The sequence below is a fragment of the Micromesistius poutassou genome (genome assembly GCF_964030765.1).
Source record: "Micromesistius poutassou genome assembly, chromosome: 23".
Classification (NCBI taxonomy): domain Eukaryota; kingdom Metazoa; phylum Chordata; class Actinopteri; order Gadiformes; family Gadidae; genus Micromesistius; species Micromesistius poutassou.
This window is the reverse complement of record NC_140293.1, coordinates 11,109,402-11,134,862: the sequence shown is the minus strand read 5'-3', so window position 1 is coordinate 11,134,862 and position 25,461 is coordinate 11,109,402. Positions and strand designations below refer to the sequence as shown.

At 41.5% G+C, this 25,461-nt stretch overlaps 2 protein-coding genes and 1 pseudogene across 3 annotated transcripts; all 3 read right to left on the bottom strand.

Moving 5' to 3' along the window:
* Window positions 1-12,963: 12,963 nt before the first annotated feature.
* On the bottom strand, window positions 12,964-15,671 carry LOC311368290 (G2/M phase-specific E3 ubiquitin-protein ligase-like; annotated as a pseudogene). Its single transcript has 8 exons — window positions 15,639-15,671; window positions 15,378-15,548; window positions 14,933-15,284; window positions 14,420-14,730; window positions 14,101-14,276; window positions 13,643-13,811; window positions 13,344-13,551; window positions 12,964-13,206 (listed from the first exon to the last, which is right to left on the bottom strand). The product of its transcript is annotated as a G2/M phase-specific E3 ubiquitin-protein ligase-like (transcript).
* Window positions 15,672-19,296: 3,625 nt separating this feature from the next.
* Window positions 19,297-22,831, bottom strand: LOC311368858 (putative G-protein coupled receptor 132). Its single transcript, XM_084487635.1, has 3 exons — window positions 22,717-22,831; window positions 21,326-22,264; window positions 19,297-21,032 (listed from the first exon to the last, which is right to left on the bottom strand). Exons 2-3 carry the CDS (start codon window positions 21,904-21,906, stop codon window positions 20,621-20,623), a joined length of 993 nt encoding a protein of 330 aa, XP_084343761.1. The 5' UTR covers window positions 21,907-22,264; window positions 22,717-22,831; the 3' UTR covers window positions 19,297-20,620.
* A 476-nt stretch (window positions 22,832-23,307) lies between these two features.
* On the bottom strand, window positions 23,308-24,913 carry ugt5g1 (UDP glucuronosyltransferase 5 family, polypeptide G1). The gene has a single exon (XM_084487273.1). The coding sequence runs from the start codon at window positions 24,887-24,889 to the stop codon at window positions 23,582-23,584; it is 1,308 nt and encodes a 435-aa protein (XP_084343399.1). The 5' UTR covers window positions 24,890-24,913; the 3' UTR covers window positions 23,308-23,581.
* Window positions 24,914-25,461: the final 548 nt, after the last annotated feature.

Genomic DNA, 25,461 nt, shown 5'->3' with positions numbered 1-25,461 from the left:
TAGTCAAACCTTCATTCCAAATGTCGTCAGACACCTCAACATTTAGATCAGTGGACCAGGCTTCTTTTAGATGGTTAGTGGACACGGAGGTAGTAAATAGACACACAAAGCGAGATATCAGGTGTTTGGAGTCTGGAGAGAGCTTTAGGAGCTTGTAAAATTAGCAACTCTCTGGCATGGTTTCAAAATGTGGAATACTGTCTTTGACATAGTGCCTAATTTGGAGATAGCGAAAGAAGTGGGAGTTAGAGATATTACATTTTGTTTTCAGCTGATTAAATGACGCAAACTGTTTGTCTATATATAGATCTCCAATAGTAGCAAGTCAACACCCCATCTGTCTGAGATGGCAATGTGACACATTTCAACACATATAATAGCTAGGAAGTAATATCCTCATATAATAACCGCACATAGCCACAAGATGTCAGCACCAGCACACATAATGAACTAGGAGGCGGGCACTCAACACAATAGCCAATCAGAGCACATTATATGTCATAGAGGCCACGCCTGCCAAAAACTAGGGCGAGAGCATACGCTAGATCAGATCAGAAACTCTACAGGCAGCGTATCGATAAGATATCCAGCTAAGAGTCGCTCCGCTCGTGAAATATACAATTCCTCTCCATTTGATTCATAGATAATAGACCAAAACCTATACCAAATAAAGAATGATGACATATAGGAGTGTACATAGAAACATTTGCCAGTTTCCTAAAATTTCTGATGAATCTGATTCAGAATCCTAAGAGAGTTTCTTAAAATAAAATGATTACCAATCAACTTATTCAGGGATTCTGTCTTGGAAAAAAGCAAAGTACAAAGGGATGAACTTTTTACAGCTGTGGTTTTAATCTTTAGCCACAAGGGAGGATTGTTAAGTGGTGTCTCTCCTGGAAACCCCCTTTGACAATAGGTCAAAGCCCTAGCATTTACTGCCCAATAATAGTTCCTAAATACAGGAAGGCCTAAGCCTCCTTCATTTTTTGGCTTGTGCTTTTGATATGCGATGGGCTTTGTATCCCCAAACAAATGTAAAGATAATGCAGTCCAGTTTCTTAAAAAATGATGCATTGAGGAAGATTGGCAGATTCTGGAATAGATACAAAAATCTAGGAAGAGACACTATCTTCATTGCGTTGATACACCCCACCATAGATAAGGGCAAAATCCTCCATTTCTCTATGTTCAGTTTGAGCTTTCTGACCAATTCAGCATAGTTGAGTTTAAATAAGAGTTTTGCATTTTGGGGTATTTTGAATCCTTGGTATATAAAGTGATCATATGCGACTTTAAATGGTAGAGCATTAAGGAAAGCTGAATCTAAACTGTCCGATAGAGGCATGAACTCACTCTTACCCCAGTTGATTGTGTAGCCAGAGAGTTTGCCAAATTATTTAAAGAAAATCGAACAAGGGAGGAACAGTGTCTTCTGGGTCGGCGAGGCATAACAACATATAATATCATATTTTGAATATGAAGTACTAGTACTTTCTGTAGTGGTCACATTTTGTGTCCGAGAGACATAATCTGGCCCATTTGAAGACAAAGATATAACGGCTATGAATGTGTCCTATTAGTTTGCTTATAATGAGAAGAATAACGACACCAATTGAGGATACGTTATATATGTTAATATGATATGATATGTTAATCAGTGTAATTTACCTTTTAATACTGTTATGATTAATCATTTGTGATATCATATCCAACCTTATGATGATTAGACTGATTATACTTTATACAGTCTACCGAGGCTGCCAAGATGTTTCTAAATCCTACGATTTTCACCGATCTTAACTACTGTTTAACAAGCTGGTCACACGCCCACCAAAGCTGAAACAACTCAAATCACTATGCAGACAAGCATTCAGAATACCAGATATATAAAAGCACTTTCATTGCTGCCAAATTCTAAAAATAATATGACATTTAAAATGGTGTGACCTAATATAAAAATGCTAACTTGTGCTTGGTATACAAATCCACCCATGACTTTGCATCTCCTCCGTTTGCAATGTTGTTGTATATGCAGATTTGTCTGCAAATATTTGTCTATAGGCATGTTTGGAGGAGCTGGTGTGCAGTCACCACCAATGAGAATACCAAAGGCATCGGAAGTACGTATATGTAATACAAATGTATTACTCTTGAATATGAATGATATATATATTAGATATATATTAGATATGAATATGTAATACATTTTCCAAAGACATTGTAATCTCTTTTTATTCAAATGATTAGTTTCAGTCTAAAAGTGCCCTAAATTGTTCAAATGTGTGTATTTGGTATAAAGTAGTAACAAACAATGAGATTGTTGGGGAATGCACCTGCTGCTGGGGGCTTTCCAGCTTCAAGCAACCTGTGGAGAGTGGAGCTCACAAAGGCAGCAACCTTCTGATGGCCGGCAGACGCTGCCATACGTTGACGCTACGCCCAAATGATTCATCCTGTAGGAGGAGTTTAAGATAGGATAAAAGACGCTGTTTTCTTGCTCTGCTTTAGGTGCTCCAGGGACCATCTCGGTTTATTGTTATTTGTTGAATCTTCAGTAAACCTAACTTCTGTGAAATCTCTTTGTTTGTGATTATTTAGTATTTTGAGTTTATTCCTTATTTTAAAACAAGTTATCATTTGTAAGAACTGTGCCTGTCGAAGATCTGGCCCATCTCAAGATTTTCACCCACATACATATGTATTTATTAAATGGCACTGTCCCTTGTCCTAAATAAACTAATCTAACTAGATATTAAACTAAGTCTTCTCACACTAGAGACAACTGCATGATAGTCAGTAGTGGACAAATTAAGAAACAGCTGCCTGGTTGATCCACCATCAGCTACAAACATTTTGTAGTAACCAGGAAAAGTGTGTTATTGACCTTCTTTCACATCTAGTTCATCGAGTTAAGCTCTCAAAATGATAAGGCTCGTACCGTTGGACTCTTTTAAGTCTCAGCTTTCATATGATATATCGTGTAGGATTGTGTAGATAGCATGATGTAAAAAGATTGTTTTAAGCATGTTAGTATTTAGCATCTACCGGATATGTAGGAAGCACCTAGCCTCTAGCCATGTAAACAGGGATCGCCATATATAACAATCATATCTACAATCGATTAATCATTTAAGTCCAGTGAAACAAGAAATACCAAAACTGTTTAAGCTCAACATTGTGTTTTTAGGTTAAATATTGAAGTTATTAGGCTCCGCGACATCCAAAATGGTTAGCTGTTGTGATAGCCATCTTCGGCTAGAGTTGTTTGAATTCTCACGCTCTAGCCTCAATGAAAGTCAGTGAGACCAACTGAAAATACATAAAGCGGGTTTAACATTAAACTGTTAATTCGGAAAAAAGTATAAATTATATCGAAAATCTGTTGGGATATATTTAAAGATAAAAGTGTGTTGATTTGAACAAAGGTTAAAGGTTAGAAATTGACCAAGTTGCGAAGTCGGAACTAGTTGAAGTGTCAGAGAATGGGTCGACAGCTTTGCCGCCCTCTCATTGACTTCCATTGTAAAAAAATATATGTTAAGGGTTGAATACTTTAAAAAGTTTGAAACATTTAAAAAGTTTGAATGGTAGTGGGCGATTCCAAGCTAATATGAACATTTTAATAGTAGAGTGGAGCCTATAGGTGAAAAATTGTCGAAGGAGTAGGGTCCCAAAATTTGTAGAAAGAAAGAAAGAAGGAAAAAAAGAAAGAAATAGTTGAGCGCTGCTTGCAGCACTCAGCTAAGAAGTCTGGAGCCTCTCCATTTGTTTTTGATTTCCATTGGGCGTCACCAACGGGCGCAGAGCAAAATGTCTCTGGACATCAACAACCAATCATAGCAACGAAACGGGTGATGCAGCACTGAGAGAAAAATAAAATACATCCTTCTTCTCAACAAAGCTTTAAGAGCAGTAGTTTGTTCTTCTTTTAGTGAAAATATACTGTCCAGTTTGTTTAACACTGTCTCGATAGCAGAATAAACAGACGGGTCTACATCACCGGCAGCTATCTTTGTTGTGGTTGAAAATGCCTCTACGTCGATCCTCTGCACCGTCATTGTATTTATCTCGTATTAGATGAATGGTTGTGATTGGTCTGAGAAGCTTATCCTCTCTCAGACGCCGTAGACAACCGCTGTCTGACAGAGGTCTCTCTCCGGGGCCGTAGCTAGATGCTACTTGACCTTGTGCTACCAAGTTGTATGAGTGTGTTGGGGAGGGGCTGGACCTGAGCCGGGGTAGGGCTGGACCTAGAGGTTAGCTGGACTAGGTCCAGCCCACCCATATATGATAATACACATTTTTGAGACATTCATATTTAAGGCTGTTTCCCTGTTCGATAACTAAAAGTAGGCTTTCCCTCTTTCGGAGGAAGTTGGTATCCAAAATTAAATTGTTTTGATACAACTGCACCGTCATGTTATCAGAACAACTTATATTCACGTACCGCAGTGCAAGTCAACATCGGTTTTGTAGCACTGACTGCTATCAAGATGAATGATCAAAACATCAGAAAGTGATAATTATATGTAGTTAAGAATGGTGTTAACCGCTATGGATGCAATAAGAGGACTTTGCGTGATTTACTGCATATCGAAGTGAACAAAAAAAGAGTGTTTGCGGCTGCAGATGTTGAAAGATGTAGAAATAAAATGCTTCAGTACGCAACTAATCAGAGATGTTCAGCGCTACAAGCACCGTCCCCAAAGCTCTAACCATAATTTGGTGGGGATTTTAAATAGCTGATTTAGAATCACATCAAGACTTAATCTCAGGGATGCCATGCACAAAACAGTTGTCCACAAATATAAATATTTCTGTCCACAGTATTTCTTATATAGATTAGAAAAGGTGTAAAAAATAAATAATTAAAGAATATGCTTTATAGTCCTATTATACTCTTATGTCGCTTTTCCACCGACAGTATCAGCTCGACTCGACTCAACTCGCCTCGACTCGACTTGGTTTGGTTCCAGGCACGTCGCGTTTCCATCTGAAAAAGTACCTCTTCAATGTGGGCGGGTCGTAGAAAAGAACCTCTCCACCATGGGCGGGTCGTCATTAGGTTTTAATCACGGGAGACGCGATTCCCGGGAAATCTGAATCTGATCAAGAGTATTTCCTGATTCCCGGGAAAGGTTATGATGGGAAATAAAATAAAATAAAAAGCGCAATGACTGCGCGTCTATTGTTGTCATACGGTAACGTTGATGGAGGCGAAACTCGAGCCCTGGGAAAGGAACGACACTAAAACGAAACAGCGAAACGCTGATCCTCCGGAGCCGGTCCGTGGACTCCAGCCACGCCGGACACACACAACCACGCCCGACACACACAACCACGCGCAGCCTAACTCTAGCCCCGGGAAAGGAGCGACACACACGGCGAAACGCTGATCAGTGTCCCCCTCGGGAGCGGGTTCGTGGACTCCAACCACGGCGGACACAACTTAACTTTGAGTGAATATTCCCATTTACAGCCGCTGGCCAATCAGTTGCCAGCAGCCTGTTTACGTCACACAAAAGTACCTACTCCGCTCGCTTGGAACCTCGACGGAGGTAGTACTAAAATGGAAACGCAAAAAAGGCGGGGCCAGTCGAGCTGGTACTGTCGGTGGAAAAGCGGCATAAGATATGACTAGTGGGAGGATATCTGTCAAAACGCGCGTCTGGTGGTCATTTTCTGTATTTCTTCAAGGACTCAATATAATAGGCTAAACGTTTTATCTCGTATTGTTTTAAATTGTACTACGGCCTTTAAAGTGTTCTCTTTTCTGTTACCAATGCCCGTTATTTCTAAAATTCAGTAATTAAATCAATCAATCAAAACATTGTATAAACCTTATCGTCTTCTGAAATTCCTCATTGAAGCAATTCCCGGATGGCAATGATACCACTGTAGACCTACCACTAGGGGGCAGCAGATCATAAAGGAAAAGTGGAACAAACAGACAGACGCTCAAAGACATTAAACAATAATGGAGAGATGTGTTGAGATACAGTGTGGACGTTTACAACGAATCAACCAAAAAAAAAGAATTATTGTTAAGCAATTCTCACTGCTTAACAATGACCTAGTCCTAGACAATTTCAGCATTGACCTTGAGGATTAGTTTCCACAGAATTTTTTAACTTTTAATATTTCCAGACATTTCCCCAACAAGATCATGAAAACCTCCCACGCGTTTTGCGCTTTTCATGATCATTCATATGATTACAATGATATGTATCCAGACACACCCAGTGGGTGGGATACAAACTGGGTAACGTAACAAAATCCAATGGTTTCATATGTATTCTATCTTTACAAATAGTTAGAATTAACTAGGCTACTGATGCCAATCTCGGATTTAGTGCGTTAGCGATCTACAACGTTCATGACGTTATTCAGTGTTGTGTAAGGAAATAGTGAGGCAAACTGCGATTTCACTGAGGCAAGTTATGAACTGTTGACAGTTTGTCTGTAAGTCGTATCCCCTGCCTTCAGTTTGGCTGTCAATGTATAGAGCACAACAGTGACCGCCCCCTTTTTAACAGCTCTGGTTGTGGCGTGCATAGACATTTTGGGGGGCAGGTGCTCAGTGAAAAATAAGGGCACTTTGTGCGGTGTTACGTCCCCTAAGTGGGCTAGGGGTAAGGGGAGTAACATAGTACCATGTCACAGTATGTCACAGTAACATAGTAGGAGTCATGTAGTCCACGTTAGGGGTGTTTATCGCCAAACTCAAGCGTCTTCAGGGAGATCCACGGGCAAAAATAACTAACTAAACGTAGCCTATCCCTGACTAGAAACAAAAGACAACTTTCTAAATTAAAGAAAAGTACAAGTTCTAATTCTCCCTTGTTGTTTTAATTGTTTTAATAATATCCTATTAAGGTAAATGCAAGATTACTGCAAGTCTTGTAACATAGAAATAACTTAATAATAACAAAATAATATAATTAGCTTATATAGCTTCATGACTGATTCAGTACCACCAACCCACTTTGCGTAGTTAAAATAAAATGTTTGGACAGCTTTTAAGATATTTCAATAAAATTTGAGGAACAGTTCACCATTAAAATCGGAGCTTTAAAAGGCCCTGAACAGTTAACATGAGTGGTCTTGACTCTGACCTTTCGTCTTCCTCCTTGCTGCTGGTGGATGCTTTCATCCAGGAGAGCAGGGAGCTTCTCCCCTGGGCTGCCTGCTGTAGCTCCCTTTCTTTTTCCTTTTTTAACCTCTCCTTTCATTATACTGCAATTGGTGAATAAAAAGAGACCAACCATATGAATACGACTGCTTTTCTGTTTGTCATTTAGCAAATAAATGACTGCAAGTGTTAATTATGTAGCCTAATGTAAACCTACACAACACTAAATATTCAGCATACTGATAGATTCACATGCTGTACCAATGACAAACTCTGCCGACATTAGTTGTGTGGTGGTCATCACGTCATATCTATTATTGATGTGGGCTAGCTTGCAGGTCAGTCGGCTAATGTATGCTCCGCTGTGTGGCGCTGCATGAGAGAGGCTACTTCACAACAGAGACAAATAAATGCAATAGCTTGGCAATGGCAACTGAGGCTTAGGGGGCAAACAATACACTCTAGACTCAATTCATTTATGTGTTACCTCGCTGGTTGGGCAGGGGAGTAGGTGTGTGTGTGGGCAGCAGCTGTGAACTGCTGCTGCAACGCGCCTCCGTTTGTGTCCGCTCTGCGCGTTCACGTTGACAAAGGAAGAGAGGTGTGTGCGGAGGAGGAGGAGGGGGGCATATTTATTGGGGCATTATTATCACACGTTTTTAATCGTCGAGTATTTATAGATGATAATGTCGGCATGGGCCACATACTCTGTTTAAAGAACAACGAACTTTCAGATATTTTTTTCTTTTTCAAAAGGGCACGTGATTGGGCCAGGGGGCAGAGGGCCAGTGCTATAGCACCAGCTTGGGTCTACCTGTGGGCGCCACTGCCAGGGGGCGCTGTTTCACATTTTATGCAACATGCACGCAGCACGAGTTTAAAGTAGACAGGCATGAAGTCGAGAAAACGGTGTGCATTAGAACAAATAAATAAATAAAACATAAGATCTCCCCCCACCCCCTCACCTTGTTATTAAATTTGCTTAATGAATAGATTTTATTTGATTAGCATTTTACAGACCCATACAATGGATAGGGCGTTTAGTACGGTCCATCACCGTTGCTTCTTTCCCCATAAAAATCTACAGTCAGTGTTTAATGACGTTGATTTACCTTTGCGCATTTCCTGTTATAGGCTACTGTGTAAAATGCTGTTTAGAATTAACGTTTATATCAAGAAAAGAAAGACCCGCCCCCTGGGGTCACAATTTTCGGTGGGTCGCAGAATTCCGTTAGCCAGGCTAGCGCCGCCTACTGGTTCCGGCAAATTTAATTTGCCTCAACCATATAGTCAGGGAACTAGCAATGCGTTTCGGTTTGCTCTGTCCGCCAGAGCGGACGGACCAATCAGCGAGCAGATGTGGCGATGACGTCGAACTGAAGCGCCCAAACTGAAATACCGGTGTAGTTCCCAAGCTGCGGTAAACAGTTGACGAGATGGATGTCGGCGAAGCTATACGCTCTGTGCTTGAAACTATTCCGGATATTGAAGACTTAAAGCCAGAACAAGAAGCATGTTTGACTAATTTTTTGGAGGGCAAAGACGTTTTTGGACTTCTTCCTACCGGGTTTGGGAAAAGTTTAATTTACCAGCTGGCCCCGTTAGTGGCGAAGACATTATGCAAGCCAAACGCTAATGCTAACCCTATTGTCATCGTTGTGTCCCCCCTGCTTGCCCTGATAGAAGACCAGATTAAGGAGGCAGGGATACTGGGTGTAACAGCAGGCCAGCTTGGCGTTAGTGATGACCAGGACATAATAAACGGAAATAAATAAACGCATAGCATACGTCACCGCCAAGCAGCAGCGATTAGTCGAAGCAAACGGAAGCAACCGCCTCCCGGAAGCAAACGAATCTCTACGGCTCGTGTTCAGACGCTATATGAAATGTAATGAAGTAAGCGGCTGATGCATCAGGCTAGAATTCCGTGTCACCTGTTGTAAATTTCCCATTCATTTTCTCCATTGAGTTTTCGTAAAATCTTTATATAAAGAGTTTTATGTCTGGAACCAAGCCAATCGTTCGCCAAGGTAGTCGTGACCATAAAACATTTTATTCAGGCCAAAAAATTATTTGGGAATCGGAAGAAAAGGTAAAGGTACAAGACTATGTACATAATTGTTTAGCCACTAGATGGCGCTCCTATATCTGGCATAGTGAGCGCCATCTAGTGGCTAACTTATAAACAACACACTACTAATTGCTGCACACAATAACTCACAGGCAGTAGGCCTACCATAATTATTAATACTTAAGATACCACAGGAACAGACGCCAAGAAGTCCCTCAGTCGGAACGCGCCTGTTGTAGTTACCAAACGGGGAGCATCCAATTCGTCTTCTAGCAAGAGACCTCAAAGCCTGTTCAAGTCCTTTCTACCTAGCAGCCTCCACTGTAGCACCATCCAGTGACTTACCATTAGATAAGTTAGGAACACTGCATTATTAGAATAACACTTCTCCACTGTTTTCTGGAGTATAGAATTTAAGACTTTTCCATGTCAGAAATAGAACCACAGGTCCTACATGAAATGTGACGTTATCACATTTCATGTCCTTTAGCATTCATCAGAAGGTTTTTTTGATGATCTTTTGATGAGGACTATACATTTATCAGCAGTCTGTTATAGCAGAACTTGGATATGCTACGGTTCTGTCTCTATGGTAAATGATGGTTATTCGACTGAATGTAATCTCTTTGACCTCACAGGGGCAAGATCTGCACTACAAGTGACAAGAGCTGAACGTAAACTACAACCTAGTTTTTCCAACCCTGGTGTCCCAAAATCAACCTGAAAGAGCTGCACACATCTTTTTTATTTATTTAATGAATTTAATGTAAATACATTCATCTCAAAGCAACCCTTTTATTTTGAAAACAAATATATTTCCTGTAGATATTAATAAATGTCTTGCACTGTGTATAAAAACATTACTTCTGTATTTAAACTCATACTCTTACTGCTATTTGAATAGGCAATGCCTTATAAAGAAGGCAGTATTGAACCATATTATATATATTATAACAAGAATAAATTATAAAATGAACCAAAACAGGACTAACCATTCAACTCTACAACTCAACATAACAGTGCTGCCATGAAGCCAGTGTGCTGGCCATTGGGGTCTGGGTATTGGTCACGTATCCTGCTCACTCCAGCCGTGCTGCCTGCTGATGCCGTCCCTCTTCCTCTACCCACTGGTCTTCCTCTTGCCGCACCGCTTGCTCTTCCTGTCCTTTTACCTGTGGCCGTATTATTCATTAAAGATTACAATATTGATTATAGATTACAATAGCCTGCATGCATAGACAAATTTCTCCTGGTGATCAATAAAGGACTTACCCATACATGCTAGGATTCGTATTTGCTGTCCCTCGCACATTTATAAAGCTCTTAAGCAGAAACTTTGATCTGATATTAATGTCTTTCACCAGAAGAATACAGAATATTACACATTTTCAATTCAAGATATCACAGATGTTCCATTGGCAGCTTCTCACTTAGATATTAGCTTTTAGATTCATGGTAACATGGTACATATTATAAATTGGACTTCAATGTTCGTAGCTTCAATTAAACAACACAGTTGAAGGACCAGGTTAGCCTACAGAGTAAGTGATTCTGATGGGCAAAACAACCTAATGAGTAGTACGCCTTTCAACTTTTATGTCATGACCCGTAAGATCCAGTCAACCCAGAAGACGGTTAGAAATCCCACCGTTGGACCACAGTCATTAACACATAGTCTAACCGCAGCCCAGGGCGCCTCCCGCCTTCCCCAAGGTTAGGGAGCTGAACGGGGAGCTGGATCCAGGTAACCCCCACGCCAGCCCTGATAACGTCCAAAAACACACACACCAACCCTAAGCACACACACCTCGTTAGGAGGAAAACACAGCATAAGACCATACCACACAGATCATCTCACACTCTTCTGAAGCAGAACTTCCACGGAGGCGAAGCTCCAGACGACCTCAGCGCTGATAGGGACTTAGAAATATTCGATCGTTCACACTTTACAAACCTGTATCACTTTTACCACTTTACTTAATAAATCCGAGGCCCTCGTGCTGACAGACTTTATTACCTCTCCGTCTCATTTTCTCTGGTCAAGTAACTAGACAGACTGATTTTCCCAACATGGTACAGCGGTAAAAATTGGTCAGTATTTTACAGTTCATGCCAAATTTCAGCAGTCGTCGTAGAAAAAAGTGCCGCTGTTTAGCTGTCTTTGTGACCACACCAATATGGTGTGACCAGCTCAGATCATCACTGATGTTAATTCCAAGAAATCTGAAACAGTTGACTCTCTCCACTGCTGTGCTCCCGATGTAAATGGGTGAGTGTTCTCCTCCCTGCAGCCGCCTGTAGTCCACTATCAGCTCCTTGGTTTTGGTGGCATTGAGCAGCAGGCTATTATCCTGACACCAAGATGTCATAGTAGCCACCTCTTCTCTGTAGGCAGACTCATCACCAGTCTTGATGCAGCCAATTATGGTGGTGTCATCAGCAAACGTGATGATGGTGTTGGAACTGTTAGTGGCTGCACAGTCAGATGTGAACAGTGAGTACATCAGGGGGCTCAGCACACATCCCTGTGGAGCACCATTGCTGAGTGTTAGACTGGAAGAGATGATGTTACCTAGCCGTACCGCCATTATAAGTCCATGGGTGGAGGTGCCTGACAGTGGAGGTCTGCAGCCAGACTCTTGTGGGTGTCTGCCAACTAGTGGAGGGGAGTATAAATGAGATTCAACACTATTTGGAAAAAACGTCTTTTTTTATTCAGTACCTCGTCTTGCCGCAATTTTGACAAGTTTTCAAAGCAACACTAGAGCTAAATAAAAGAAATGTAAAACCTAAATAAAAATATATATTTTCAAAATAAATAACAAAAATAATTTAAAATAAAACACATTTTAAACAAATTAAAAATAAATGCAATTATAAACAATAAAAGCAAAAAACTACAAAATCTATTTAAGTTAACTGAACCTTTGAACTAGACGTGCAATTGAAGGGAGGTCATGCAGTAGCATTAAAGCCTATGCAATTCAGAATCAATCAACGTTTCCCTATGAGTGTGTGAGAGAGAGTATGTATGAGTCTGAGTGTATGTGAGAGAGAGTGTGTAAGTGTATGTGAGAGCGTATGAGTGTGAGAGAGAGCGTGCAAATCTTAAGGACTACTCTAAGATGGCAGTTAAATTCAACCTTTTGAAGTTGATCATTTGGAACAATTGGGAACAATAGAGGCATGCCCTCTGAACAACCTTCAGTGAACGATTTTAAACACATAGGCTGTGTTTGAAAAGCCATACGTCCTCCCTCCTACATACTCAACATGTATATACTCCATACTGTCTACTCAACGATTGATTGTGTATGCGAGGTTCGTTGGACCGTTTACACTGAAGTATACAGAAGCAATAATTTTTCTTTTTTTTTTAAAATTCTGTGTCCTTTGAAAAGACACAATGCATTGTGGGGCGGTTGAGTAGGAAAAGTAACCTGTCCATCCATACACGTTTCAATACTCATACTATCTACTATTTAGTATGGTAGAAAAAAGATTAAGGTTGTCCCGATTCTTGTGGACAGATTTAGGATGGTTAGAAATACCCGATTGTCTACTACATCTGGCCGAGATTTTTAGTGTTGAAAAACAGCTGAAAAAAGAAACAGTATGGGAAAGGCAGGGAAAATCTTCCGGGAAGTAAGTACTCATCCGGACATTTCTCGCCTACACAACCACAACATACTCAAATTGATGTCAAAATTAGTATGAGTAGGATGTTAGTATGGCTTTTCGAACACAGACAGTAACATTATGCATAACCAAAGATCGGTGCTTGCAAAATTCCCTCCATCATGTTTTTTAAAAGCGTCATACGAAGAGTGCAGCGGCAGGCATAGTATAACAATAAACGTGTTTGCTTCAGGAAAGATTCGGTTTTCATAATGAATGAACTGTATTTGAGGAGGGTGTGGAAATCCCAGTGGAGGGACTTTAGAGGCTCCAGACGAAAATTCCAAAACCCTCTCAAGGGTGACTGGACTGCATTCTCCTTCTGTAACACAAGAAAGTGGTGTGAAACAGTGATTAAGTGATGCCTTTCACACCTTGATGGAATTGGAGAAAAGTTCATTTAAAATAAATAAAATGTTTTCACATACAATATTGTAACTGGTAGAATAATTAGTATACCTTCTATGTCAATCAACCAGTCACGCCAGAAGCAGATTGTTGTATTTTCTCGGTTTCTCCGGGCTGCACTGTACTGAGAAGTCTGGAACAAATAACTTGCACAGGTCTTTCGCCTGAAGGGGAATTTCCTCATTGACAAAGAAGTTGAAGAACACTGCCGGATTCTCCCTCATCTCTTTGAGTAATCCAAGGGTTTTTATCAGCAAACCTATGAAAACATGTGACATAGTGTGAGTTGTCCTGGGCTATTGACTAGTTACATTTTTCGGACAGACAAGACAGGTGAGACAATTACTTACTGGTCCAGGGCAGTCGCCAATCTGCCGTTGACAAAGAAGTCAGCAGCTGACAAGGGAGTCCTTCTCTTCCAGGCTGGACACATGTCTCAAGGCACCTATAATACTGAGACTATCTGCTGCCTGCTGTAATTGCGTTGTTTGCCTCTCTGACTGTTGTTGCATCCTGTATCTAAAAAGAAAAGAAAGACAGAAAGACAAATAGACAGACAGAAAGACAAAAAGAAAGAAAAAAAGACAGAATGAAAGAGATAGTGAGTGAGTGGCACATAAAGACAAGGATAATTAAAATGTGCAGAAGTCTACAATCCAAAATTGGCTCATAAGGACACCTTCCCTATATAAATTAGATGTCAATAGTTGTACACTATGAAAGGAAGCGTTTCATAAATAGAAAACAACTGGAGGGCTGTGTCACAGTAGACTGTACATTCAATTTATAACACCTTTCTCCTGCTTACTTTCATCAACTGCTCCCTAAAAGTATGGTCGCCTTCATCGACCGTGGCCGGGGTCGTTTCTATTCCACAGATTTGCCGGAAAAGCCTTTCTGAGAAGAAATGTGGAACAACTCCTCCATGAATGACACACACAGCTATAATTTTCCCCACCCAGGTGTACAGTTTACTCTGTAAAGCTAAAATGAACACAGAATAAACACAATAAATCAAGACAGGAGAAATAAGGGAGTGCAATAATTTTTAAATGGGTTTCCGTGTATACATTTCTAGAATTCTGCCAGTTGAATGAAGACAGCCCTAAGAATTTGGGCTTCCTTACCTTGAGTATCAAGACGCAACTGCCGGTCTTTCTCATATCCATAAAAGATGTTTGATTGGTGGATGACCCTCATCAACAGCCTTAGGTACTCTCTGGTCGGGCCGCCTTCGTCAACTGCCCCTTCACCATTGTCATATTCATCCTCAAAGACAACATCCAGTTTTGCTTCAGGGTCGAAGGACTTCCATTTAAACGCCCGCAGGCTACATAGTAAAACATTGTCCCTGCACACATTTAATTGGTTGCTTGTTGGAGAGAAGCGGTCATCTACTTTGCTGACCAGTTTTTTCAATATGGTCTGTAGAGCAATCCTGCAACCAAAGAAGTTCATTCACATTTTATTCATATGCCAAATATGTACCATATTTTATAACAGTTAACCACCTGATTAAATGTTACAGGATATAAGCATCACACTGACGTTTTTTTAGTGCTAGTCCTTTATATGGTATAGAAAATGTAATATTTACATACACCAAAAACATCAATGTCAAGTTAATGAGAAAAACATACTCATCCACAGGTCCTCCAAGGTGATGTGTTGATACAGGAGACTGATTTTGTGAAACTGTCTCCTCTTGTTCATCAAGATGAATGATTGGTTCCTGGGCAGGTGAAGGAGGGAGTGATGGTTCTTCATCAGTCAGTCAGGATTTCTTGCGGTTGTGAGTTCTCAGATAACAGAGGCTGGAGAGAGGGCTCAGACAGGAGTGAGTGGGTGGAGACTTGGCTGGGTTGAGGGCTCAGACTGGAGAGAGGGCTCAGAGAGACTTTGCTGGTTGGAGGGCTCAGACAGCGATGACTGACCAGGAGATGTATGGTTTAGGGCATGAGCTCCATCATTTTGTTGACCTGAGAGAATTTCCTGAAGACAAACATGCACAATACATGAGCTTGCACGAAACAAAAGACAATCTTTTTCGTTTGAAACAGGGAATAAAATGCAATATACATTTACCTGTACATGCTGATTTGAAAACCAAAGTACGTAAAGAGTTGAGGATGGTTTTATGCCATGATCAATTATTGACCTGGCGGAACTGCTCTCAATTGATCTTGATGATGTGGCTTCTTGTACCACAAAGATTTCACTGGCACCATCATCTTGTCCCACAAAGTCAAACAAGGTCTAAAAAGATGTGAAACATAGTGTTACACCAGTGACGTACCCACCCACTGTGAAGACACTTGATATTTTCTCAAGCTGAATACACATCACCTGAATTGGCTCAGACAAGCTGAATTTCCTCATGTTGATGTGTCCATCTGGATATTTAAATTTGATCAACACCCTATCAGAGGGTACCTCACATGCAGATAGACGCTGACGTCTTGCTTCAATAGCCTGAAATGTTATTGCTCTCATTAAAAAGAAAATTCAAATTAATCTTTGGCTAGTTCATTCATCAAACTAATATTACAAACACAAACCTTTTGACGCCTTTCCTCACAGGCTAGTTTCTTCCTCTCCTATTAAAAGACCACATTAAAAGTATTTATGCATTCTGTAATATCATTTAAAACATACAAAATAACAACTTGGAAATTTTACCTTCTCCTGATCCACCAACAAATTTTCTTGCTGTCTTGCTGGGCATGTATTGCTCGCCATTCTTGAAGAGCCTAAAGTAAAACATCAAAAATGGCATTTCTCACAAATCACCATCAAATAGTACACATACATACATTGAACACATACTTAAAATAATAGATTCTATAATGTCAAAATTTGTTACCCGATTTGCAACCACACTTTGAGCTTGGGTACTCTCAGCCAAAGGGGCGGTCTCATCTTGTACTGGAGCAATTGAGAGTGGTGGGAATGAATCCATGGATCTGGTGCTAGGCTAGCTCAAGTCGAGGGGAACTGCTAGCCTGCCAATAAAAACAGTTTTACCCACTCCAAAGTACACCCTATGCAAACCAATTATAATGCCTGACTATCGATGTAAATGTCTGTGTTGATAGATTAATATTAGAAATAAAACTATCTTTATATCGCAATGATCACATTACATTTTGGGGGACTACTTTCTCAGCAGCGGCGGAATTTCAAGACCGGGTAAACCAAATTCAGTATTTTTCTTCTTATCATATTAATTAGGCCTTAAATGTGTCCCTCAAAACATGTAAAAAATATTTTTCCCATTCATCATTTCCTTGAGGAGCTAGGCCTCAGAGAATGTTCTGTGTGCAGGTTTAAAATGGGCGGGTCTACATCGAGGACCGCGTTACGTAAAGCGGTCTTACTCACATAAACCCGCCCCCTGCTGCCCTCTAGGTATAAATACATTAACCGCGCACTAGCATTCTGTGGTTTCACCCGTCTATGGTTTTACCGCTCACGAGTCTGGTTTGAATTGTCAGTTTGCAGCTAGCTTGCCCGTTGGACCTCTCCGGTGATGGGCGTGGTTTCCTGGCCTGCAGCGCACACGCCCCCACCGTCCTGAGCCAGGGATTACTGCTCATTTTTCATCAACTTTGAAGCATAATTTTATATACTTCGCGATTTTTTTAGTCCTTCAAATTTGGCAGGGTGGTTAATAATATATTTTCCTGTGGTATTATAAACTCAAAACCCATAATTATTTTTGGTTTACCCGGTCTTTCACTTTGCTCCGGTGTAGCAACCAATTCACTACAGCAGAAGGTAAACAGAGAAGCACACTCCAGTGGGGTATACTACGAACCTCGCTGAACATACCCAGGCTTTCTTGGGAAAACCTGGATCGACAGAGACGCAACTCGCGATCAGAGTTCTGAAAAGGTACTACGACACTCGATTAGTCGAGCCAGGTTTTTCGCTTTAGGTTCAACACACGTTCACTGGCTAGGGAGGCGTGCTGGCAAAAAATAGTCAATCGTGTAAATTTGTATAAGCGAGTATAAGCGAAATTGTTCGCCATTAATCCCAATAGAGTGATGATTTGAAAATGCATAAGCAACGTCCAACCTGCCTTGTTCTATAATTTAGTGAATTCACTTTAAATACACCCTATATGAGATAAGACCCGAACGCCAGCGACTGGGGTTCAAAACCGCCGGTCCATCATGCCTTTTACCCCCATAGATGTGGTGCCAGCACGGGCTTGAGAACATGGGGTCAAGTTTGAAATAAGCACAAAAATATAATTCCATAACTTTTAGTGAATAAGTATTCCATATGACATATGATTTGACATATGATTACTTTTTAAGCTTCACACAAATGCGCATAACTTGGGAGATGAACCCTGCATGCAGAAATTCAAGACTGACGCGCTACCGCCACTCTACCACTCTCTCATGGAGACACCCTTTGCAACAGTAAGCACTGTCTTCATAAGGTCCAACGAGGACGATCAAATAGTGAATACCCTCTGTTGAGAACCTGTATCTCTCATAAAGAATAATTCTCAGGCAATGCCAAGGGATCGCATCTGTCCCGAAAGACCCTCTGTCTCTGGAGAGACCCCTGTACGAAGTGGGCTCTGAGGTCCACGGGAAAACCCACAAATGGTGACGTCATTGTAAAAAGAGGGGCTAGGAAGCTGCGCACGCCGATCTCCGATTGATTAAGATGAAAACCTGCCAACCAGGTTTGGTTGACAGCATAAGTCACCATGGTGATACAGTGACACTAAAAGAGAGCGACTTTCGTGTCCCAGCTAACCCAGGCTTTGAGCGCAACATACCTCGCTAATCCACTAATCGAGGTTCGTAGTATACCCCACAGGTAATATCAGTCCGCCGCTGCCATAGCTTGCTTCCAACTACAGGGATTATAAACTAAATGCAATGCGATGCAAGGGTAAGTTTATTTCTAACACTAGTTAGTCTGGCATTATAATTGGTTTGCCTCGGGAGTGGGTAAAACTGTTTTTATTGGCAGGCTAGCAGTTCCCCTCGACTTGCGCTAGCCTAGCACCAGCGATTTCTGCAACTAGAAGGACTGAATGAAAAGTGTTGAAAACGGTCTCCAATGATAAATAACACACTGGCTCACTTGGAAATGAGACCCGATCCAAAATCCTGAACTACCCCTTTAATAAGCAATGTTCCCGCTTTAGATCCCGTACCTGCAAAATGCATAATTAGCAGTTTAATAAAGGATTTATTTAAGCATAAAAGTTTCTTATAAGTGCTTATAAAAGTCTTATAGTCTCACAATAAACATGTTATTATGTTATTATTAACACTTATAGATAGTCTTATAAATACAATTTGGATGTTATATGATGTTAATGTTAATAAGCATATAATAAGGGTTATATTACCTAAGGCTTAATACAAAGACCTTAATAAAAAAAAAGTACAATGAAGATGCAGTACATGGTCATGTCTGAGGCTGTTCAATGTGTATCTTGAAGAGAGCTTGTCGAAATACATCCAACCCTTGAGAGAAGATGGGCTCTATGATTAGCTAAACCAATACGTGCTGAGATACACAAATCACAGAGTTTCTGATGATGGTGCAGGTTAAAATAGGTATGTGTGTGTGTATGTGTGTGTCTCTTAAGGTGACTGATTGTTTTTCTTTCGTTACTTTTCATGAAAATGTACTGTTTCCTTAGAAGTCATTCATATTCATATTATTTTATTCATTTCAACAAAGGCTCAGTGTTAGATGTTTACTAACAACATGACCACATGAAAAGGGACATGACAATACAATGATGAAGTCCACCAGCGTTCCAACAATCATGTTTTAATAAAATATCAACTTATTGTTTGTATATCTTAGATGTATCTTCATATCACAAAGAAGCAAAATTATGTTTCAAGCTCACATATCACCATTTTCCCTGTTTCAATTGATAGATATACTCTGTATATACACATAATAATAATAGACAATTCATATTTGTTTTCTATATAAACCCCTTCAAAGCCTTGTTTTTCTTGATTTTATGTTTCTTGTCAATTTAAGAAACAAATTGACATAGCTTAATGTTTATACATTAATGTGGATAGATGTTTATAATGACATTTATAACTCAAAATATATATATATAATTTAAAAGGTTAAAAAGAAGCAACTGGTAAACCATGTTGACATCCTGTCAAAGTTTCAGAGGGATCTTTGCTCAGGGTGTGGCAAAGACCCCAAAGTTGAAATCCATCTAGATATGCCAAAGGAAATTCTTTGCTATATAATTGATACTGATACTAGTTACAAATATTCCCCCTTTTGATGACAGAAATTGCATTTGAAATGAATTTGTTTTATTTCAGTGACTGCATGAACAAAAAGTATCAACACAGATTGTAGCCGAAATAATCTAATTTCTTATATTATACTGACTGTTTGAGTTACTGAATTGTATTTGTATTCTAAAATTATAATAAACCATTGCTGGATTAGCCTAGATCCTAAAATGTGCACACAGGGAAGGTCAACTGATTCTGATTCTTGACTCGTGACGAGAGAAGAACAGGAGAGGGTTAACAGATATTTTTGTCTCGAGTGCCTCTTCAGATTTGTCTTTCCTGCTTTTACTTGTTCCGTTCATTTTATGACATATATTTGTATATATAGATTTTTTCAATATATTTTCAATTAGAAAATTCCTTTTCCTGTTCCTTTTTTCTTTTGATTCCTAACTAATCTATTTATACACAGTCATATCGTTTTATTGTATGACTGTTATTATATTTTATTGTATTATATTGTATTGTATGTTTTATTGTATATATGTGTCAGCCAAATTAAGACCTAAATCATACATGGCAATCAAATTGGCTCTTGTATTGTTGTTTATGATCCATACTGTTGAACTATTCCATTAACATTTGATTGATACAAAGATACAACATCATGGCATTAAGAAATCCTTGAACAATTCAAATATTTATATACATTTACCTAGTAAAATATATCCCAAACTCACTCTTCCTTACAGCCTCATCCTTATTCAACCAACTTAAGTGTGAATTCACTACTATACAGTAGGTGTAAAGTTTAACTACATTCTGCCTCAAAGGAAGAATGTTACACTTGGGATCCAGGACAATTCTCACCACTTGGGGGAGCCACAGCATAGTCAATACAGAAGCCTTATTTATCCGTCCCATGTGAAAAGAGAGCTCCAAAGAACAACACACTCAGCCAGTGTATCTTCCTCAATATGCCTACCCCGCTTCCTTCCCCTTAAATCATCTTCAACTTTATTCATGTCACGTGGTGATGTCATCCTGCCCATCCTATCAGCTCCCATGGCCTCATTCCCACAATGCCTTGGATGAGGTGCTCTGGGGGGGTTGAGGGCGTGGCTCCGTGTGCAGGTTGGGCCCCGGGGGGGCCCGCCGTCTCTTGACGCAGGGCAGCGACCGGCGTAGCTCCAGCCGGGCGTCGGAGCACAGGAAGATGTAGAAGAGCGGGTCCAGCAGCGTGTTGAGGCTGGTCAGGCCGTAGCACAGCCTGTACACCAGGAAGAGGGAGCGCTCCAGGCGGCACGGCTCGTCCGTCAGCAGCAGGGACACGAAGCGGTACCCGCCCACCAGGTGGTACGGCCCGAAGACCGCCATGAAGTTGACGGTGATGACCACGAGGATGCCCACGATTTTGTGGCGCTCCTGGTGGGAGACGGAGGGGGACCTGCGTAGCGTCAGGCCGATGCGGGCCGAGGTGTAGCTGCGAGGGGGGCGACAGAGACAGCATCCATATGTACCGCGTAAGAAATGTGCTTGTGAGACGGATGGGGGGCTCTCTGTTGCGGCGTTCTCATGGCTCACTTCAAGCTTCAATTCTCAGTTTAGAATAATGAGGTCGATCTCAACAAACAGCATCTTGATGTTTGTACGTCTTGGGAAACTTAACTAACTTTACTTAGTGTTGTAACATTGATAGGCATTACAGGGATGTCTTGCACAGAAAGTACATCCCAATGACCAGAGCCCAGTAACAAAACAGGAAGAGAAACTCACCCTAGTATGGAGCACGGCAGCAGAAACCCGAGGGCCGTCGTGGCTATCTTGAAATTGGCGTATCTGGGGCTGACGGGGTACTGCTCCATGCACAGCAGCCTCTCGGGGTCAAACACCGAGGGCAGCAGCCCGCACAGGCAGAACAAGAAGGTCAGGGTCCAGACCGCCACGCCAGCCGCCGCCGCCACCCTCACGGTACGCACGCCGCGGCTGCAGAGCGGGTAAACGATGGCCAGGCAGCGGTCCAGCGCTATCAGGCACAGGAACATGACGCTGGCGTACACGTTGACGTAGAACACGTAGCCCACCAGCTCGCAGGCTGGCCGGCCGTAGGGCCAGCGATGCTCCCCCTGGAGGTAGAGGATCCACACCGGCAGAGTGAGAAGCTGGAGAAGGTCTGACAGCAGAAGGTTGAGGATGTAGACGAGCTGGCAGCCACCCCCGCCTGAGCGGCCCAGTTGGTACAGTCCCCAAAGGGACAGCAGGTTGCAAGGCAGGCCCAATGTGAAAATCACACTGTAGATGTAGGTCAGACCCACAGTGTCCGTATTCAGGGGGAGGTTGCAGCTGGCATTGAACATAATCGCTGTCCGTACCGGTCACAGAAGTGACAGCTCTCCAACGCCTTACATAGTAGAAATCCTTGTTTTCAGTAGAATGTAGAAAATGATATCTGCCAAATGTCATCACATTGGGTTTATTTGCTCACAAATAATCAGATAAAATAAGACGTTTGGTTTGGATAAGATTAAATTAAATGCTGCTTGCATTTCTACATTTTGATCTTGGTAGTACTAGCATTTTCTTCTTGTGCTTCCACCTCTGTTGTGTTCCATCTTGCTTAGTGTGGCCCCCTCTGCCATCTTCTCTAACTCAAAAAAAGTTCACAGCTGTCATTGTCAAAGGAAATTACATTATTACCCAGATTGCACCTTGTTCCTAGTAGAAAGAGAGAAATGGGAGTTAGACGGTTGAAGATTTAGCCAAACACCAACAAAAACAACCCACTAAGATAAATACAGCCAGCGATTTTAAAGCACATGTACAATGTACACAATGTACAGCAGTTGTCCTTTTGTTGAGGGCAAAAGGTGCCGTAATATTTTTCTTTGGACTTTAAATGTTAGGCTGAACAACAACGCAACATCAAGCCGATAGAAATGTACATGCTTTCATGATCAATGCTCTTTCCATGCTCTTATTAAAGATTATTACTTAAATTCCTAACTTTTAATCCCATCCATTCAAAATCCTGACTTAATTGACTTATATGAACTACAAAACATATGAACATATACGTTGAACATATAAACATGTTCAACTTCCAATTGATTACCCATGGTCGGCTAATATCTTATTCAGAACTTCATGGTCAAACCTGGGTTACTCACCTTTTAGCGTTCCGACTGGGATCAAGGAATCACAGTGTGCCACAGGAGAACAGTGGGAGCTTCTGCTCGGCTGCTCGCCTGACCTGTGTGTCGCTACAATGAGAACAAAGTGCCTTGGCTGGGCCTCCACTATTCTCTGATCGTTTCCTCCACAGGAAAACCACTTCTCCCGTTTTTTAAAAGGCAAGTTCCTGTTCTGGGAGAACGCCTCGTCTATCCAGGAACTTAATGGCCCCCACCTCTTGGTCTCTCTCTGTGTCTTCCTGTTGTTCAAGGCTTCTTGCTCTCTTTTTGCTCTCCAATTCCAGTCATTTAATTTTGGGTGATGGAGCACCGGTGACTAAGGAGGACCATCTGTTCTGAGATCAGCAGTTGAGATTAGATGCATCTCATGTCGATGTACCTGCAATATATTTAGCATTTACTTGATTATGCTTTAAGTGTGTTCACTACAGCCCTAATCTTCATTTTGGCTATGGCATATCAAAGAACCATGTGTTTGTTTTGAATAGGATCTATACGGTGACTACTATGCATTTAACACAAACATTAACATTTGAGAGCTTTTTTGAGACAAAAAAGTTAATGATGGATAAACCCACATTTTATTGATTGACGTTCACAAACATGGCACTGAAATAAGGACATCTCTCATTGATTATTCTTGTCTTCACCAAGAAAAATCACAGTAATTATGTAACACAGAGATGCAGTAGACAATGTTAGATATGGAAACCTCTGGAAAACCACTGGAGGGAAAGCCATACATAATTCAAATTGTTTATCCATGAATAAGAATTTGAGACAATGGGTCCTATACAGTATTTGTTACAACATGCAAAAAAACATAACTTTAGAATAGATTTTACTCAACTTTCCTCTTAGTTCTGTAACTCCAGCGACAGAGCCTACAGGCATAGATCAATACCCAAAGGAATGCCACGCAGAGTGCCAAGAGAAAGACCACCACATCTATGCTATGGTAGGAGTACCAAGGCAGGCTGGAACCTGCAGAGCGGAGGTGAGCCGCTCCTTTGTTCCTGATGACATACTCAATCCAGAACACAGCAGTGTCTAAAGGGGAAAGGGGCTTGTCATGGTGCAGTCGAGAAAGTCTCTGAATGTTGTCTCGATAAAAGGGATTCTCCAGCATGTCCCTCAGGGCTTCCACAAAGTCCTCCACATTGAGTGACGATGCTTCCACCACTCGTGCTGCGCCACGCCCCTTCATACGGATTAGGTTATCAAACTGGTCGAAGAGGAGGGGCAGGCCGAGAACTGGCACTCCGTGGTAGATGGCTTCATACAGACCGTTGGTGCCTCCATGGGCAACAAAAACGCGAGTCTTGGGGTGTCCGAGGAGGTCGTTCTGAGGGAGCCAGTCCAGCAGCAGGGTGTTGTTGGCCAGGTTAGATGGTCTTTGGCCCGAATACCGCCACACAACCTTCTGAGGGAGCCTGGAAAAAGCTTCAGCGATGGCCTCCGTCATTTCCTTTGGGAGAGTGGAGACCAAAGTTCCAAGAGACATCACTACTACCCCATGTTCTCCAGAGCTCTGCATGAAGGCCTCAAGTTCAGCAGGGAGTGGCTTGGCTTCCCTGCACTGGAAACCTCCTATATAGACCATGTTGGGCATGGTAGGGCGTGGGAACTCGAACACAAAGTCTACCCTCATCATCCAGATGTCAGCTGAGTGCTGCATGGAGCGCAGGTCAGCTCCAGGAGGAAAGTGCCTCTGCAGCAGTTCTGAGTAAACGGGCATAATAAATACCTCCTCTATCAGGATACTGACTATGTACCGTAATAGGTTAAATGTCCTCTGAAAAAAGTTCATGTTGTCACTGAAAAGTGAGTTGTAGACTGGAATATAGGAAGGAGGGGATGGAGCTAGTTCTCCATGTGCTTCTCCAGCATTGATCCAACGAACAGTATAGACCATTGGCAGTCTGAGATATTGTGCTAGTATTACCCCTGTGGGGAAGGTAGGGTCCGTTAATAACAGATTAAACTGGGTGCTGTTCAATCTGGTTACCAAAACCGAGTCATTCAATATGGTGGAGATGAAATGCAGAGTTGCAGAGTGAAAAATGTTAATCGTATGAGCTTGATCCTTTAGCTGCTCAATGAAATGCCAGAATGGGGTAATCTTGTCTTGTTCAAATGATCTCTGCATGAGAAGAGAGAATAAACTAGGATCAAATCCTTCGCCCTGGTCTTCTGGAGATGTGACGGTGATGGTGGTGTAGAAGGCAGAGATCTCGGGGATGTACCAGCTGTTGGGAGACCGCAGCACAGTGAGCTGGTGTCCTTTGGAGTGCAGTTCTCTGAGGATCACCTCCATGTTGATCCAATGGCTGCCGTCCAGAGGCACGACTAAGATCCTTCCGCCACTGCACCCATATACAATGAAGATCAATAGGAGAGTGAGGCGGAGACCTAGCATGGCTGTTGGTCTCCCCACAAAGCTGTGGTCTTCGAAGGGTCTTCTGAAAAATGGAAAAAAAAAAAGATTAGCGGTGTGAATGTTTTTTTTAAGAACTTTGTTAAAATATATATATTGTGACAAATGACAAATTAGACCTGGATCTTATCTGTGCCGTTTGTCATTCTTAGTTTTCCTTTACTGGGAAATGCTGGTCTCAAAGGTTCTAAAGATGGCAACAAATGCAGCAGTCTATTGACCCACAGGCTACTGTAGTTGCTATTGGGAGATAGGCACCAACCGGGCCACCTGCTAAACAACGT

Bases quoted from the DNA above. Each gene is read 5' to 3' on its own strand.
- LOC311368858 (XM_084487635.1), bottom strand. From the start codon at position 21,906: ATGTTCAATGCCAGCTGCAACCTCCCCCTGAATACGGACACTGTGGGT. The intron at 21,033-21,325 runs GTGAGTTTCTCT...CCCCCCTCGCAG, and splicing joins CTGCCGTGCTCCATACTAGG to CTACACCTCGGCCCGCATCG.
- ugt5g1 (XM_084487273.1), bottom strand. From the start codon at position 24,889: ATGCAGAGATCATTTGAACAAGACAAGATTACCCCATTCTGGCATTTC.